At 37.6% G+C, this 18535-nt stretch overlaps 2 protein-coding genes across 10 annotated transcripts in view; one reads left to right on the top strand and one right to left on the bottom strand.

Moving 5' to 3' along the window:
• Positions 1–15394, top strand: part of LOC112043609 (protein unc-80 homolog) — a 42991-nt gene extending 27597 nt beyond the window's left edge. For 8 of the 9 annotated variants that reach the window (XM_024079102.2, XM_024079096.2, XM_024079099.2 and 5 more), the window contains 20 exons: positions 254–448; positions 574–769; positions 1036–1254; positions 1882–2027; positions 2150–2336; positions 2956–3117; positions 3568–3771; positions 3981–4097; positions 4180–4314; positions 4488–4611; positions 5129–5338; positions 5853–6037; positions 6535–6700; positions 7746–7919; positions 8713–8826; positions 9317–9433; positions 9855–10030; positions 10999–11162; positions 12199–12296; positions 14021–15394. In XM_024079102.2, the coding sequence (XP_023934870.2) occupies positions 254–448; positions 574–769; positions 1036–1254; positions 1882–2027; positions 2150–2336; positions 2956–3117; positions 3568–3771; positions 3981–4097; positions 4180–4314; positions 4488–4611; positions 5129–5338; positions 5853–6037; positions 6535–6700; positions 7746–7919; positions 8713–8826; positions 9317–9433; positions 9855–10030; positions 10999–11162; positions 12199–12296; positions 14021–14139 (3208 nt within the window). In that variant the 3' untranslated portion in view covers positions 14140–15394. Of the gene's footprint in view, positions 1–253; positions 449–573; positions 770–1035; positions 1255–1881; positions 2028–2149; positions 2337–2955; positions 3118–3567; positions 3772–3980; positions 4098–4179; positions 4315–4487; positions 4612–5128; positions 5339–5852; positions 6038–6534; positions 6701–7745; positions 7920–8712; positions 8827–9316; positions 9434–9854; positions 10031–10998; positions 11163–12198; positions 12308–14020 lie in introns of all 9 variants that reach the window. The other variant, XM_024079104.2, reaches the window with a different exon arrangement.
• A 292-nt stretch (positions 15395–15686) lies between these two features.
• Positions 15687–17637, bottom strand: LOC112043599 (nucleoporin NDC1). Its single transcript, XM_024079083.2, has one exon. The coding sequence runs from the start codon at positions 17409–17411 to the stop codon at positions 15726–15728; it is 1686 nt and encodes a 561-aa protein (XP_023934851.1). The 5' UTR covers positions 17412–17637; the 3' UTR covers positions 15687–15725.
• Between the last annotated feature and the right edge of the window lie 898 nt (positions 17638–18535).

Below are 18535 nucleotides of genomic sequence, written 5' to 3'. Positions count from 1 at the left end.
GGGCTAAGCAACCTTGCCTTAAAGATTTAGGCATCTACAAGGCAGGCGCGCTACATCCAAGACCTCATTATTGCTTTCCATCAGGCATGATTGAAGTCAAGCGCAAGTCTATTCTAAATGAAAAAAATATGAATCGATCATACAAGTGGAAGGACGTGGTTTCTGCCTATCCCTTAAAAACAAGGCGTAATTATGTGTATATCTGTTACATTTACAAGTTAGTATAAAATTACATTTATTATTTCACTTTTAGGTGGGTTCGTCTAATAGCCCGTATGTTCGAAGCGATGGCGGGGAACTTTACATCCTCAAGAGACATTCACCTGTTTTTAAACGTACTGAACGGTGCCTTGATGCTTCATAGTGAAGATTCACTTATTCTCCGATATGTTATAGCAACATATGTCAACGCAGCTTTTAATTTCAAGAACATATTTTCAACTAATGGGTACATATGCACAATTTTATTACTATTGTCGATTCAAATTCAAAATCAATTAATTTCAAGTAACCTTAGTTTACAAGCTCTTTTAAAATGTTATGTTACATAGTAAAATTATTAGTATTTTCTAGCTATCTCCTCATAATGCCGACACTTCTACAAATATACTCCAATTTCCAAACAAATAAATTAGTGACGACAACAATAGAATATGCCGTGAAGCAGTTTTACTTGCTCAATAGAAAACCATTCATTTTACAAATGTTCGGATCAGTGTCTGCTATTCTGGATACTGATGAAGACGCAGCTTTTGGAGACGCAAGCAAAGTAAGTAAAAATTCCAGCTAGTTAGTTAGTTTCTTACAGATAGGGTGTATAATAAACCAATAAGTGCAATTAGTTGATATTCTTTTTTACCTCAAATAATAAAAACTCGTGCCAGTAATTGGTTGAGACACTTTAGTGATTGCAGAACTCCAATCCACTTAAGTCATTGAAATATACATAATTATCTCCTATTTTCTTGTCTTGAGCCAAATAATGTCTTTCATCAAATCAATTTTCAAAAATGTCCCATATTTTTTACCTTTTAGGTTCAATCTAGCTGCCTCTTCAATCTTCTTTTGAGTTTAGAAACCCCATCGCCAGACCCCCTTCATATAGCAGAGCTGATCAAAGAAGAGAAGCCGTTGAAGCCCATAGACTTCTGCTACCGGGACGAGGAAGAAATGGTCAATGTGCTTGACTGCATCAGCCTTTGTGTGATGGTCGTGTCGTATTCTGCAGAAAGTATGCGTGGATATCAAATGCTTGTAAGTTATGATTGTTTTATAAAGAAAATATTTAAGTGCCTTTAGCATGACCAGAAACATCAGATCAGTTTTTCAACAGGGCAAGCGAAATAAAACCATTTAAAAACCTGGATTGGAGCCCCACAAGTATTTTTAGCCGTCTGTAGAAGTAAGAGTGTGTGGACCATCCGCACCTGGATCTCCATCCGTCCGGGTGGGGATATAAGCCTCCTTGTCCGGGATAATTACATGGAAACTTGCTTTCTCGAGGATCTATCCATCCTAGCCACTTTCAGGCCTAAGAATAGCCTATAGATCAAATCCTGTCAGTGTCTCTAATCCAGGCAGTGCCGGAATCCTGTTGTCTAATTCAGGGTCCTACACTGTCAATAATATAGATAACAACGTCATGTGCTGTGCTATGTATAGTAAAGCATTGAACTAACATGCTATGGTAATGGAAAAACTTAAATGTTAATTTTTCTGGCCAAGTTAAACTTACAATACTAACAAAACTAAGGACACAAGGTATCCTAATAAATGAAATCTGATTATTATATTCAAGCTTTTTGAATTGACTTCAGAATCGGGAAATACAATTAAATTTCAATATTTATGCAAGCTTTCACTTTAAATTTATTTTTGCAGATAATACTCGAAGCGATACTGCCATGCTATGTGAAGCAAATACAACTTCCAACCTACAACCGAGAAGGCAAAACTGAGAAAGAAATCATTCAACAACTTGCCATAGCTATTAAAACTCTTGTCAATAATTGCGAAGGATTGTCCAAGTAAGTTAAGAAAATAATGCGAAGCGAGGCATTTTTTTATATTAATTATGGCCTTTGTTGATTTAAACTCTAAACCCTTTTGTATAAGTTGTTTTTGGCAATTATTTTCATATTGTCGATAGATCATACAACGGCCCGTACCGCACATCTCCAGAACACAAAGGCTCCTCGCAGCGCGGCTGTCCCAGACCGGCAGCAACTCCGTTCTTGGCTCTCGATATACTGGACGATGAGTCGCACTCGCGTTACGTGAGCGACCACTCTCGTATGCCACCCGTCACTGATTACACGGGCACTGAGGATTCTGAAGTAAACTATTCACTTTTGCACAAAATTAGTTTATATTTATAGTAGTCAAATGTTACAGTGATTTCTAAAATTTGTAGTACGAGTATAGCATCTGAGACAAATTGTATGTGTGTATTTTTTTTTTAAGTTAGATTACTTCTGAGCTTACGGCCTCGGCTCGAGTGCCTTTTCCAGTCAGGGGACCATGACGTTATGACCATGACGTTGCCAGTCCTGTAGCCTACAAAGATGCCACTGTCCTAAAAGTACTAAAGTTACTGACATCGCTCAAAGTGTAGCAAAGCTGAAGCTGATTGGGGTCCCGAATTTTTAGAAAGCGACCCCGTACCCGGAAACGCGGTGTTGGTTAAAAGTTGGGCCCAGTTTTGACATAACTTTAATAAAAGCGCAGAGAGAAACTAAACAGCATGCGCAGGTATGAAAGTATCTTAGCAGTCTATGTCCAGCACAGAGTAGACATTAATTGACTCATGGGATAATGATGATAAAATTAATCTAGCTAATATGGTACTAAAATAACTCTACATTCAAGTGACTTGTCAATTTGAACATAAGTTGTGGTTGCACATATTATCTTTAATTACTTATACTTTTATTTATATTAATTTATGTCATACAGCTCGTACGTGCAGAGTATCGCCGGCCTCGAGACGTGTTGCTCTCATTAGTGGGTGATTTTATCGACCGCGCCACAACACGCTTGCTAGATTTAAACGGATCAAAGGGTAGCGGTGGCTCAGAAGGGAAACCTGTCGAACTCCTCGATTCGAAGTCACATGCGGTATAAAAATAACCTTTAAAATAATAATTTTAAATTTAAATAATTTAATTTTAATTGAAAATAAATAATTTTACTATATAGAAGTCGCCTGTATGGATTCCCCAAAATATTTCCATAATTTCCTATTTCATCCAAACCGTTTGTGAGAAGACGTCTCTCTATTTCTGACGTCATCTTTTCGTTTTTTCGACCCTAGGCACCTTTTCTGTGACCCATTTGGTCCAACTTTCGTTCTCCATCTTCAAATGCCCAATCAAACAAATATGTCCAATATTTTTTCCAAACAACAATGATTCTTCGCTGATTATTATTACCTTTGCAAGTGCATATTCGACGATTTCCCCCTGTAACGTAATTTCTCGCTCTACTGTCCGAATCACTTGCTTCTCCTATAATTTAAGAAACTTATAAGTTCGTTTTACTTCAACATATTTAATGATGATTTTTCAGAGATTAGCCGAAATTGCCCATTCATTGTTAAAAGTGTCCCCATACGATCCGGAATCTATGGGTTGTAAAGGTTTGCAACAGTACATGATGCAAGTACTGCCAGCTGCTGATTGGGCTGATGATTCTTTAAAACCTGCATTGATTATGATTTTGCGGAGGCTCGATAAAGTCTTTATGAAGATAGCAAAAAAACCTAGTATTAGAGTGAGTATGAAATAAAAATCTCATAGTATTTAAGCGGCTAAAAATTATGTTTGTCGCCGATAGCTTTCTTGCGTCAAAGCGTAGCTTGACTGATTTCGCTAGTTATCAATGATGTTAGGAGTAAATTGCTGGAAAAAACTATAATGATAAAGAGAACTGTTAGTGAGTGCTGCCAAAGTGCTATCTCGTTAAAGCAATTGTGTTTTCAGAGAAACACTGATTGGGACTCTGCAGCAATTTTACTCAAGGGAATTTATGAAACGATGCTACGTTGCCCATATATAGTCCACTGGCAACAAGTCAAAACACTTCTAAACACTGTTCAGGTAAGACGTCTAATATTGAACTTATTGTACGTATTGTTTGTCTATAACATTTGTCTCGTTTATTAATGAAAATATGTTTCAGGCATTAATAGTATCAGATAATAATAGTGGGGAGAATTTATCATCCGCGACGGCTGCTTTGATGTCACAACCACCGCCGCCACACTTTGGCAGCACTGTCGTTCGTTTGATTGCATTGCAAGTTGGCCATACAGGGGTAAGCACATCCTGTATTTATCGTCAACATCATTATCAGTCGAAGGAAGTCCACTAATGGACAAAGGCTAGTAGCTCAAGAGACCATCGTGTATTGAGTTTGAAATTGTTCCAGTAACCAATTTGTGTATAAGATATTGTGTGCTTGTTTCATCATATTTCTTTAATTTGCAGGACAGCTACACCTTAGAACAAATGTGCGGCGGTAGTCCAATATTTCAAACTGCTGAAAAAACTGAAAACATGCTGATGAATTTGATAATGCCTTTGAGTTTAAGAGTTGGCGCTGGACGAAAAGGTTAACCAACTTATCTCATATACTACAATTAAAGCTCGATATTGGTATTCTTAAAGAGCCTAACTACAAATTACATCAACAAGTGTTAGCTTATATTCTTGAGAACAAATAAAAGTCACGGTTTATACTAGATGATACCTGATGGAAAACTAGGATCGATTGAGGTTCACTTGCCTAGCCATAGCTTTTTCATTCTTGCTTTGAAGACAGTCATATCGAACTTAGATAACAATGGGTTACCCTTAGTTTCTTTTTATTCCCTTAGTGTATTAAATGTCTGAAACAACTAGAGAAACATTCAAGTCTTAATAACTAGGCAATAGCAATGGTATGATACGACTTACGAGTATGTTAACGTTATAGTGCCGGTGACTCTGAAACGTCGAGTGCTAAAACAATACGCAGATTGATAAATACGACCGACCTGCTTGCGACTGTAAAACGCGTATACTTGTGGAGTTTTGAGGTACCTGTGCATTATTGGTTTTTAATGGGAATAATTTCTTTCACGGTATAGATGTGCCGCCGCTCCGTCAATCGGACGTATCGTACCTAGTGTCGGTGGTAGTTAGTGCGTTATGTCCGCCCGCGCCGCCCGGACAAGCGTTCGCAGTCAACGCCAAGCTGGGCACGGATGCGCGCGCCAACTCGCTCACCTTCACTGGCAGTCGGGACACGAGGAACACCACACGTTTGTCCAATATTCTGTACAGGATCGCATTTTTAGGTACGTTACGTTCATTGGGCCTAGTGACAACATTATTCAAGACAATACTGCTCAAAGTTTGTTTTCATGCCGAGTCGAACAATGAAAAAAATTACAATCTAAAAACCGATTTTTGATAGAGTAGATAAAGAAATATCACTTAAGTATAAATATAGTTACAGTTAAGTGGTAACCTTGTCGGACATTTTTCACGGAGCATCTTTGTCATCGGACGTACCGAAATCTTGAAAATGGCAATCTTTGCATGAAAACGACCCCCTCACCGAGGTTCGCTACGATCATATTTTGTCCGATTCGCTATTTCACATACACAAAATTTGAGCAGTATACATATTATTTATTGATCATGTTCAGATAAATATTTTATCGGACCCAAGGACACTGTTGTCTACTAATACAGTGTTCTTCAAGAATTTCAGAATAGTCCGACAAGGGGAAATAAATCAGTTATGAAGTAGGTATATAAAGCGTGTAGGTATATAATATCATAGAAACATTTTATATGTCTTTGCAGCGCTGAAAGTGCTATGCGCATGTTTCACCAGCGAACTATGCAGTGAGTGGGGTAGAATCGCAAGAGCCATTCGGGAATTAGGACGCCGTAACGAGGCAGCTCACCATTTGTGGGACTTCCTCGAATACATCGTCACGTATCGCACGCCGCTCTACATCCTTTTGCAGCCTTTTATCGTGCACAAGGTAAGTAAGATTTAACTATTTAACTAATGAAGCCGTATTTCTATCGTACACAGTAAGTAATAGAACGAAAATATGGCATTCCCTCTAATGAACTATATAAAGAAACGAAATAAAGCGATTCAATATCCTGGTGCATCAAACACAATAGGCTTCTTAACTAAACAGAGTGTTTGTCCAAGTCATTCTATTCAATTTTTGATTTTATGGCTTGCTGCTGTATTAACTGGGTACAATTTACTTCGCCAATGTCGCGTGGTAAGGAAGACACTGGGAATCAAGAATTGATTATTAATCAGCTTAATTTTGACACTATAAATAGCGGTTTTTTTTTGTTAGTGTGGTTGTTAGTCACATTTCTGAAGTCCAAATCATTACTTAATAATTAGTCTGACGTTTATTCCTTTAGTGACATCAAGTAACATCGTGACATCGGGTCGGTTCGGACGGATAAAATGAGAACTACAACCACTTTTTAGCTCTAAAAATCTCCATTACAGCTATCACAACCGCCAATCGGCGACCACGAGCGTCATATGCAGTTCGTGGTGCGCGAGCGCATCCGCGGCCTCAAGCTGCCGGCGGCGCGCGCGCGCGGCTCGCTGCTGGCCGAGCTGGCGCGCGAGTTGCGCATCATGCGGGACACGCACGACAACTACAAGTTCGGTTAGTTCTTTCTTTGAAATCGTTGTCAATTCATCAACAACAAGGGACGGATAGTAGTAAGATACAGGCGAACGAAATGCGTATGTTGAGATGGATGTGTATTGTGACATGAATGGATAAAAGGAATGAGTTGGTATATAAGAGGAAATCTGAAAGTGGCGACAGTGACACAAAAATTGAGGAGTAAAAGGTTAGCTTTGTTCGGACATGTATTGCGGAGGGATGAAAGTCATATTACTAGAAGAATGTTGAATTGCAAGTGAAAGGACACAAGATAAAAGGAGACCAAAGAAAAGATGGTTGAGAGTGTGCGATAGAGGACATATGTGTAAAAGAAGTGGATGATGTCTTGAAGATTAATAGACGTGAATGGAGGAGATTGACATATTTTGCCGACCCCATCTAGGTGCGATAAGGTACAGGAGATGATGACTAGTCGCACTAGTCTACCAAGGAAAATAACACAGCAACAGAGAGCCGATCAATGGCACGCATCGAAATGTCTTCAAACAACACAGTTATGGCTCAAGACCGTGTTGTTTGAAGACATGTCAAGAGTCGTAAACGTCAATCGGCGGATAATGATGACGATTACATCAAGACAATTTGAAACAGGTGCTGTTTGTGGCTCGGAATTGTGGTATTTCGAAGTTCTTACAAGTGGTCTAAGTCCACTGAACGCCCATCGGCTGATAATAATCTATAGGTCGCTGGTTCATATCCGGCTCGAAGGACCACTATTTATACTGAGACGTTTGTATGTATAACTTAAAAGACTGTATAAAAATGGAATATAATATAATTTAAACTGATTACATCGAATAATTAAGTATGTGCATCGGTTAGTGGTATGCATCCGAGTTCAGAGTGTTCGGGCCGCGCGCCTCCGCGGCGGTCACGGTCCCACCCCCCGCGTCTCCACCCGTGCGTAGATGGACGATGATCGAATTGTGACCATTACATCAAGCTGATAACAGACTTGACTCGGAACTCGTATGCCCAGCAGTAGATATCCATCGGCTGATAATGATGATTATATGTACAGAACAACTAGAGAACCTCGGCCAAGGCGGCGGAAAACGCGCCTCGGAAGCGGTGCCGCGGTCGGGGCTGCCCGACAAGCAGCAGCAGCACCGGCCGTCGCTGATCTCCATGCTGGTGGGGCGAGCTGCGCCGCGCACGCCCGACCACCCATCCGCGCCGTTGTCGGCACAACGAGGTAACTCTCCTTCCTTTCCTTCAGGCATAATCTATTAATACATATAAATAACATTGAAGTGTCTGTGTTTTAAAATTTCAAAGTAACTGTGTTTTCTCAATTGCATAAACACAACTAAACCTTAAACGATTATTTTTTTAATTTTATCTGTTTTTCAGGGATAGTCTCTGGAACCGGTTATTGAGCAACATACTCGTAGGCTACTCATTATTCCAAAAAATCCGTGGTTCCCACCGGGATTTGTGAAAAACTGAATTTCACGCGAATAAAGTCGCGGGCGTCCGCGAAAACTTATATTAAAACTATAACAGATCTAATTTGTACATTGAGGATATTTTGAAAATACTTATTGGAGGGCATTTATTATTAATACTAAAGTCAAAAATGTATCCATCTTTTTGTCGACCGTGTATCATGCTGGGACTAGACTTCGCGCCACGAAAGAAGTCCCACGGCTAAAACCTGAACTAAAATTTACAGCGCCTTACACGTACACAAATGACATTAAGACCGCCATTACCAAATGACAACGAGCGCCATTATGACATTAGCGCCGCGTCTACTGGGCTCGGAGTCTACAAAATGAATTGTTGTGAAACAAAATCAGGATATATTTTTCAGAAACCCTTTTGAATCCTTATGATGGAAAAAATTAAGAGTTTCACGTCCTAATACAGACTTACAATTTTAGACAAACTATTTTATAATTTTCTGTTACATATATTAATTCCCAAATAAACATGGAAGTTTCATTATATGAATTTGAATTGAGAAATCTATATTTTCCTTACAGAATCACTGTCTAGTAGTTCAACAACAAGTCAACCTGTATTCGACATACCGTCCAACAACAACAATGGCAGGTTTAGTGACAACAGTAACAACAACATCAACAATGCTAATATAGGTAACAAAATCCACTTTACTATTAATACAAAGTTTATATTGCTAATTGCTATTTATTTACCTGACAATGTCTAATGCTTTGGTATCATGTACGAGTATATGTATATCCAATTTGTCAAGTTTTAGCGAAAATTAAAAAAAAGTTATTTATTTAAGTAATACACGCCTTATATGCCCGCTAAAAGATAACGAAATAATTTTACGTCCCAGCGAAAGAAATGGCATAAATACCCATTTACCAAAATCCATATTGATCGGTTCAGCCGTTTAGCCGTGAAAAGGACAGACAGACTTAGTTTCGCATTTATAATATTAGTATAGATGTAGTCAAAATTAACTCGTTATCTTTCGGCGCGCAACTTAGACCTTTTGAAGTTCCGCTGTTTTTGATGTAACAACACCTTATTCTATTAAATAACATATACTTTAATCTAAATATATATCTTTAACCAAAAGTTCATTTCAAACTAATACGATCGGTTTCTCCACAGGAACAATAAACAACAATTTTGGCGGAGACCAAAAACCTGTGCTCAGTACACCTCCATATGGAAACGTCCAACCAAAACTGCGTTTCGTACCTTCAGTCGAGTTCAAACTGACTACGGGTATGTTATGATAAAATCAATTAAAATTATTGCCGTGTAATATGCTGCTGCTGTAAGCTGTGATAACCCAGTGAATATGACCTCTGCCTCCGATTTCGGAGGGCGTGGGCTCGAATCCGGTGCCGGGGCATGCACCTCCAACTTTTCAGTTGTGTGCATTTTAAGAAATTAAATATCTCGTCTCGTCTTAAACGGTGAAGGAAAACATCGTGAGGAAACCTGCATACCAGAGAATTTTTTTAATACTCTGCGTGTGTGAAGTCTGCCAATCCGCATTGGGTTGGCATTATTGGTCTAACCCCTCTTATTCTGAGAGGAGACGAGATCAGTAGTGAGCCGAATTAGGGTTGATAATGTTGATGAACATAACTGTAGTGGGCTGTTGAACCTGGCTAAAATGATGGTTAAATATATCTCACAGGAGCCATAGGCGAGGCGGCCCTGACTCCCCTGTCGCCGGTGTCAGCCGTGTCGACGGGAGAGTCGTGTGAGGAGGCGGGCGAGGGTGCGGAGGACGATCGGCCGCGCCTGCACCGAGCGCATGGACCCTCCAAAAAGACCTTTAAGTTCCGGCGCAGTCGACATGCAAAGCCTGAGGTAATAAGCTTGAAGTTTGTCTCATCATCATATATTTTTTTTTTAATAACAGACACTTCGTCAACGAATAAATCGGTGTAAACTCTCACAGCCATATTTACAAACATGGATTATTATTTAAACCTCAACTTTCTTGTAACTAAAATTAATAGCGATGATTTGAGGTTAGGTGAATGTACGTTACAATTTTTAAAATATTTCCGATACTTCCAACATTTATCATCAACATGATATTTCAACGGATATCGTAAATTTTTTTTTACTAACAGACACTTTGTTAGCGAATACATCGGTGTAAACTCTCACAATAATATTTACAAACATGGATTAATATTTAAATCTCAATTTTCAAGTAAAATTAATAGCAATGATTTGAGGTTAGGTCAATGCACGTTACGATTTTTAAAATATTTCCAACACTTCCAACAATTATAATAATATTTCAACCAATTTACACAAAACTTTGACAAATTATATGCCTAAACTTTCCTCATATATCACTCTATCTATTGGTGTAAATCGCATAAAAATCAGTAGTTTTCCAATTTATCGCAAACAGACAAGGCGTCCATCGGCTTTCAAAACTAAGTGCCCTGCCCATTACCACTAGCTTCGAGACTTAGGTTCTTCTGCTGATCTCCTCACGCGGAATAACTCCTAGCATAGCTCGCTCTATCGCCCGCTGAGTGACTAAACCTTATTATGAGGCCCACGCAGTGTTGGTCGACCCCTCACAGGTGGACTGACGACATCAAGCGAATCGCGTGGATTCGCTGGATGCAGGCGGCTCAGGATCGTGATGTTAGGAAGTCCCAACAAAAGGCTATGTCCTGTAGTGGACGTCCATCGGCTGATATGATGATGATGTCTTTTCTCTTCACGAAATATGTTGCTGTCACATGCAAGGCCTACAGTTAGGCCATATGCTTGGTCCGTCGATTATTACCATAAAATATACATATATGTAGCCATCTACACACGTTCGCTTGGAGTCCGACGAGTGTTCATCGCCTGGGCCCGAAGGCACGCCGCTGCGCCGCGCGTGGCCGTCTCTGCTGCAGCCCACCACTACGGTCACCGATACATCCTACGACAGCGAAATATCACAAACGTCCTCTACTTCTGGATATAGGTTAGTTAAATAGACTTGTGTAATTAACCTAAAAACCTGTGCTGTACTCGTATATTGTATAACAATAATTTGGCAGTTGTGAAGATTATTTAGGTTATTTTAGCTTATAGGTAAACAATGATGATACAATTTTGCAGTATAATATATTGTAAACTAGCGGACGCACGCGGCAAGGAATTCAGTTTTTCACAAATCCCGCGGGAACAATACAACAGAAAGACAATCGACGTGCCACATGGCTACAAGCCCAGGGTTGGCATATGCAACTTGCGGCTCGAAGGTTCAAATAGGCCCCACAAGATGTGGTCTAGAGCTGAGAAGTACTCTAACATTTAAAAAAAAAAACGAACACGATTATTCTGGGGCCCCATCTAATGAATTAGCCATGGGTCTCAGATGGCACAGTTACTCAACTACAGAAACATATAGCAATGGGGTATATAACTGCGAAGTACGTCGTGTTGAAATGACAGAGCGGACTAGCAGCTTGGCGCATATCTACATATAGAAGCTATTGAGTTTTATACAGACCTTGATACGTTATAGTTACGCTATTTGCCATGTTCAGAGCAGACTTGAAGATTTACGCATAAACCTACTAATATTATAACCGCGAAAGTTTGTATGGATGTTTGGATGTATGTTTGGATGTTTGTTACTCTATAACGCCGCTACTACTAAAGCGATTTAGATAAAATTTAGAATGGAAATAGATTTTACTCTGGATTAACACATTGGCTACTTTTTATCCCGAAAAACCCATGGTTTCCCAAGATTTGCGAAAACTGATGATTTTGGTGATATGAATGTTTATTACTCTTTCACGCCTCAACTACTGAACCGAATTAGCTGCAATTTGGTATTGAGATATATTATAGCCTGGATTAACACATAGACTTCTTTTTATCCCGGAAAAATCCATGGTTCCCGAGGAATTTGTGAAAACCTAAATTCCACGCGGACGAAGTCGCGGGCGTCTGCTAGTATACCTATAATTGTTAACAAAATATATATTTTCGTACTGTAAATGTACCAGGGAGAGTTACAGCCTGCAGGCGTCGATGTCCGAGTCTCCCGGCGGGTCGGTACGCGCGGTACGCAGCGAGTCGGCCACGCCACACGCCAGCCCCGACGGTAAACAGCTCGTATGTACCGCCTCGCAATACCCCCTACCCTTTCCCCTCTCACACTCTCGCTGTAGCTCTTTCTATTTCTCTTTTCTCCTAATAAAACTGTCACTGCTATGCTCAGACCAATTATAGATGGACCAGTATACCAAGCACCAGCACCCAAATTCACGAACAAAATTGTCTGTCATTTCCGCAGGATAATGTGCTACTAGTTTAGTATATATCTTATACTTAACTAGAAGTATTTGGCCGTTTTTTACGCCATTCAACTAAATAAAAAGGTATTTTTAGAATCGCATTAGATCGTTGATCATATATTTTGACAAAAAAGTATGGTCTAGCAAGGCAGGTCCTATACAATTGATCTGAGCCGCTATGCATGCATCCTTCTTACTGCTTTTAATTATAAATTACTGAAGATTTGAAGAAGAATAGATCACGTGACCTGTCGATAGCTAATGTCATTCCCATACATTTTTCTGGCTTTCGAAGCGTTTGCGATCGTAGAAAGAGAAACGACGTACTACTTGACTACAGGGGTTGGCTCTGCTCGGAGTTTGGGACTTGTGACCGACAGTGTAGGGTTAAGGACCTCCTTGGCAGTTAACTAACACTCCCCATCTCAGTTCGTGTTGTTCTCCCTGAGAGCAGCTTTGAATACCCGTTCTAATATAGAAGGCTAGTTCTAGAGAGGTCAAGATCATTAAGCAAGTTATTAAGAGATTTTGCCGGTCTTACTTCTACGGCATACAAACTAACCACATTGGTACCTAACCATTTATAATTACCACAATAGTTAGTTCATTTGAAAGATCGTAATATTTCTTTACTTTGGCCTAACCCGGTTCCAACACCGGAGAAAGCTCATGTAGGGATATTGATAGTTGATACTATATTTAGTTTCAACTGGCTATTTTAAGAATCATTGTTATAGTCCTCGTATAGTCTGGTCATTTTAGTCCAAAAAGTTGGAGTGTAGGTACACTTAAATTCCCAAGTAGCTGAAAATTTAATTGTAATTAAGAACACCAAAATAATGAATTTATGTAAAGTCCTCATATATTTAGATGCTCTTACTTCTCTGTTAGTTAGTTTTTGAATATTTCCCACATTGTTTATGCTTAGCTTTTACTGTGGTTTGTTTGCTTGTTTGTGGTTTGTTTGATTTTATATGATAGGTATACAATATTTCCTAAAAAGTTTGACGCAATATTCTACAGCGTGGAACATAGGGAACATCATTGTAATTTATATAAAGCCTGAGGGAGAGCTCCAATTGCGAATTTTAGATTCGCAATCTGGAGTCCACTTGAACATACACAAAAAATTTCAACAAAATCGGTCCAACCGTTCATAAATCTAAAGATGAAAAACAAATGTTGCAAGACTAAAAAGATTACCTACTTTTGGCGCATATTTAGAAAAACGGCTAGTTCAGTTGATTGGTATCCGTGAAATCGTATTACGTTGAGCTGCTATGTTTAATTAATTAGTAATTCGTCATCAAGCCGTGAGGCTCGTAAGACTGCCTCGAGCGATTATAAAATATCAATAGTTTATTCATAGACAATTTTTTATGCTTTTAGTATTTTGCCGGTTATACGCTACAGTATGCAAATAGAAATATGTATATTGTTAAAAACTTATATGTTTACATTTTTTCCTCATAGGTCATATCATAAAAATGCAAATTCATATTAATGTATTTAACACTAATAATTTTCACAGCTTCTCTAAGCTGCGAATCGGCCACATCGTCTGCTGAAAGGACTGCGTTACTCGGCGCGGCGAGCCAGCGCTCTCTCCTGTTGAGCAGCGAACTTCGAGATGAAGATACTCTGCTATAATCTACACATAATAAAATCAAAATTTTTTTTTTTTTACAAAGAAAGAAAGAAAAACATCCAAATACTAAATAACATAAGTAGGAGTAAAATTTAAAAGTCATGAAATTGCTAATTAAATAATTCAGTGCGCTTTCATTTGAGATCCCGCTCGAGTCTTTTTGTAGACATTATTCTTCCCCACTTACAACCCTCCCCCCCCACATACAACTTTTAAACAGCTCAACTAATTTCATTGAATATAAGAAAACTCGCACGTGTCACCTTTAATACAAAAAAAACTAATTTGAAATCGCTTCATACGTTCGGGACCTATGGTATCACAGACAGACATATGACACGTCAAACTTTTAACACCACTTTTTTGCGTGCGTCAGGGGTTAAAAAGACATCTTTCACCACGTTTGTCAGTCAATTCTCAATAAATCCTTTAACTACTGAATGGATTAATTTATTATGAAACTTGACTAAACCTAATGTGATACAACGTCGGAGTATGCCCACCTAATTTCGAACCCATACGGGGCCCTTAGTCATGAGCTGGTTCTTGCAACGCGGCACGATCCAAACTCCGTCAGAACCGATCAGTTCGAATAAGGTTGTATGACGTGAGTTTTAGTCGTGTTTCATAATAAATTAATATGAATAATACACTCACGATAGTTTAAACTCTGAAATACTGAACAGATTTTTCTGCAGTTATCACCAATAGATAGTGATTTATAAGGAAGGCGTATTTAGGTATATAATTTGTCTAGATTTTGTGTAAACCAAACCGCCTGGGAGCTTCTATAACACTAGGTAATCCCTCTGAGAGATAAGAAAATAATGTACTGTATTGTAGGGTAGTTCTCTTTTAAAGATCTACAAAAAACTTGGTGTTAAAACTAGTTATCTTATAAATTGACTGAGATCATGATGAAGATTTTAAATTACAAGTAAAATAATGTCATATTACTGGATAAGGAATTGTGTAGTCAGCTCTGAACAACATATAAATGTAGTAATTAAAAAAAATACAATTTATAATATTGATCTAATCATATGTTATGTATGATGGAGGTGGAATTTCCAATCAATATAATATAAATAGTTTACTCATTTTAAAGCCTAAGAAAAAATTCAAAAATAAGTGTTTTCTATAGATATGTTCTTCTAATAGAGATTTAATTGATATAGCTGTGATTATGATATACAGAAATGATTTATTATGAAGATTTATTTTATGTAATAAATGTTTTGTAGATGTTTTTGTCAATGGCTGTTTTATTTTTATCCTATCTGATTTTTAATAAACTTATTCTATTCTAATCTTTAAAGTTTGAGTAAAAGATCATTCTTACTTATAGAATAGGAATACTGGGATAATATGTAGCCTATAGCCTTCCTCGATAAATGGGCTATCTAATACTGAAAGAATGTTTCAAAATGCACCAGTAGCTCCTGAGATTAGCATGTTTAATTAAAGAAACAAACTCTTCAGCTTTATATATTAGTATAGAGTATAGATAACTGTTATTATTAACACTTATTGAAAATAAAACAGTATGATTACTAAAAGTTATTTATTAAATTACAAAATATCACAATCATGGTTCTTTACACAATATAAATGGTTGAATGGCTGTTAAAACATCAGGATCCAATGGTATCTCATGAATGTATTTTGAAAAAGTAAGTACAATTTTATATAAACTTCTTTTAACAGCTGACAACAGAGCTGATCTATTTTTTATTGCAAGTGCATCATTGAGAATATGCTTTCTAGGTACAAGACCAGGTTTAGTCAATTTATCTAAGTTCTGTTTAAGACTAACAAATGCTGCTAATACTGTAGGCAAGTCATGTTGCACAATACCATATTGATCTTCTTTTAATGATGATGATACAATATAAGCAAGACCTTCACATGTCCACATAACTGGCTGCGCTTGGATAAGAATAAATTTCAATTTAGTATCCACAAGCTCCCCAAAGAAATAACTTATTCCTGGTTTTTGGCATAGTTTCTGAAGAAAACTGTTGAACTCATCTTTTACTGCTGTAGCAAGTGTATCGTCAACGATAGTTGTATTTTGAGTTTTTAATTCCAGCAGTTGGGGAGAGGCCATATTTCGTAGAGATCCTGTATACCGAGTCGGTGAAGGTGCTACTTTAGGGAATCCAACCTTACTCTGTATACCATTATCTACAGTACAAGAATCTCTGTTGATACTTTCTAACTCCTTATTGAATTCATTAATAATGTACAAACATTTCTCTAACAAATTGTTCCAGTTCTTGGGATGCCTGCCTGGCTGGGAGAGGGTAAAGATTTGACCTCTTCTTGCAGGGTCAGTCCTTGACAAGTTCTTCAAATCCAGTGCCCCCAAGTAACTGGTAAACTGAAGTCTTTCAGACAGTGCAGTGGCCAATGTCATATCTTTGTTAGATTCTATAGGAAACTTCATAGGTTCCGTAAGCACTACATTGAAAACAGTCTTCATTGTATAAATTGAAATGAAAAATAGACTAGCATAAAACCAGAGACCAATCCATATTCCTGAACTTATTAAATTAATAATATTGTCTAATGGTGGATCTTCCAAGTACAAACTGTAAACATCAGAAACAACACTCCTTGGTTTATTGCCCCATACAAAGTAGAATAAACAATAATAAGCCACTGGTGTGATGGAATGCTGGAACCCCATAGAAACAATGTTGCTTATAACAAGTTTAATTTGCTGAAATTTCTCTTGATAAATATGTGGGAATGTCAACACAGCAGCTCCAAACAAATGTGATTTAGTAAAATAATGTAATCCCATCCACATCCCGCCAATCTGCAAAAACAAACTTTGCTCTATCAAGCATTGTCCATCATAGTTTTCACATTTCTTCTTCAAAACATTAAAGTTGCTTTTAGCCAGTGAAGAATACAAGCTCATAGTAAAATATCCATTCAGAGCGTACAGTGTGCTAAATATAATATTCTGCAAGGAGAACATGTTTAGAAACATTGAGATTCTAGTGAAGTATTTGGGCACTGGCATCGAATATTGACTTCCGTATAAGTAAGCTTGAAAACATGATACTAATCCAAGCAGTACAATGTTCAGACTCATCTTCCAACTGAATATATCATTAAATGTTGACGTTATCCATGTTATAGGGTGAATCAAATCAATCTGAATAAAAAACACCAACAATATGGCTAATATAGTTTGCAGACAAATGTTCCATATTACTGCTTTTACTAAACGTTGAGAGAATATTTTGCTCTTAGTTTCCATACCGGTTTTAGGTTAGGTATCCTGTATTTTAAATATTATTTTAATCACGATAATGCACTTCATTCAAAAAATCAAAAGATGACTCATAAAATCCACTTCATGAGATATAAATTAAATAACGACAAAGAACTAAATTACGAAGGCTATTACTAATTTTTCAAATTTATTTTATTTGAAAATGCTAACGGCAAAAATCACAGTTTGACAACTGAGACTGACACTGACAGTGACGTGACGAGTTACAAGATGTAAAAAGATTTTTTTTATTACACTGACTATAAAGCTATGAGGTTCTAGCTTTATTGAGCCTGTCAAAACTGTAGATTAAAACAATCGTTGTCTGTGAGACACTGCAAATCAACTTATTTAAAAAAAACTTAAAACCTTTATGAATGATAAACATACATAGAGTATTGCTGTAAATGTCAATTGTCAAATCAAACCATAGATCAATGTAGTCTATATAGAATCTTATCAATGCTGCCAGCTCAGTGGAATTTCCACTAAATGTGGTGGCTTGGACTCTCGGACCAAATTAGTAATCGAATATTCTGTGTAATGAGAGTAAGTAAGCAATATGTTTGTAAAACTGTTGAAGATTACACGTGTATGTATTGCAAATGACATTTATAGTTGTGTGTAGGATAATAAAATATTTATTGATGTTAAATATTTTCGCAGTGTGAGTTTATCTCGTTCCCCTCAAAAAATTACAGATCAGCTCGTGAATTTGGGTTTGGTGCAACTATAAAGCAAATTTCTCTGTCCTCGTCACAATTTGTACTAGTTCAGCCAAAAATTCTAATAGCAACTAGATATTTCCAAAAGTAAAAAATAAATCACATACCTTGTAGTTATTATTTGTCCCTCATATATTTATTAATCTTTTTTTTTAATTTTTAACAATGTTAAATATAAAAATATAATACAAAACAATATTAAAAATTAAAAAAATATATACCCTCCCGGTGCGGGACATTTGAGTGCCCAAGTAACCGGTGGTCTCAAGAATCACTGCCTTCTGTATCCGACTCTTGATCCAACAGTTAAGTGAAAGCTTCTTAAGATGTTGTCGAAGCTTTTCGCTTTAAGACAACATCCTTGACCGACCATATGACGACCCA

This window comes from Bicyclus anynana, chromosome 10 (assembly GCF_947172395.1).
Source record: "Bicyclus anynana chromosome 10, ilBicAnyn1.1, whole genome shotgun sequence".
Taxonomy (NCBI): Eukaryota; Metazoa; Arthropoda; class Insecta; order Lepidoptera; family Nymphalidae; genus Bicyclus; species Bicyclus anynana.
This window is presented reverse-complemented; position numbering and strand designations above follow the sequence as displayed.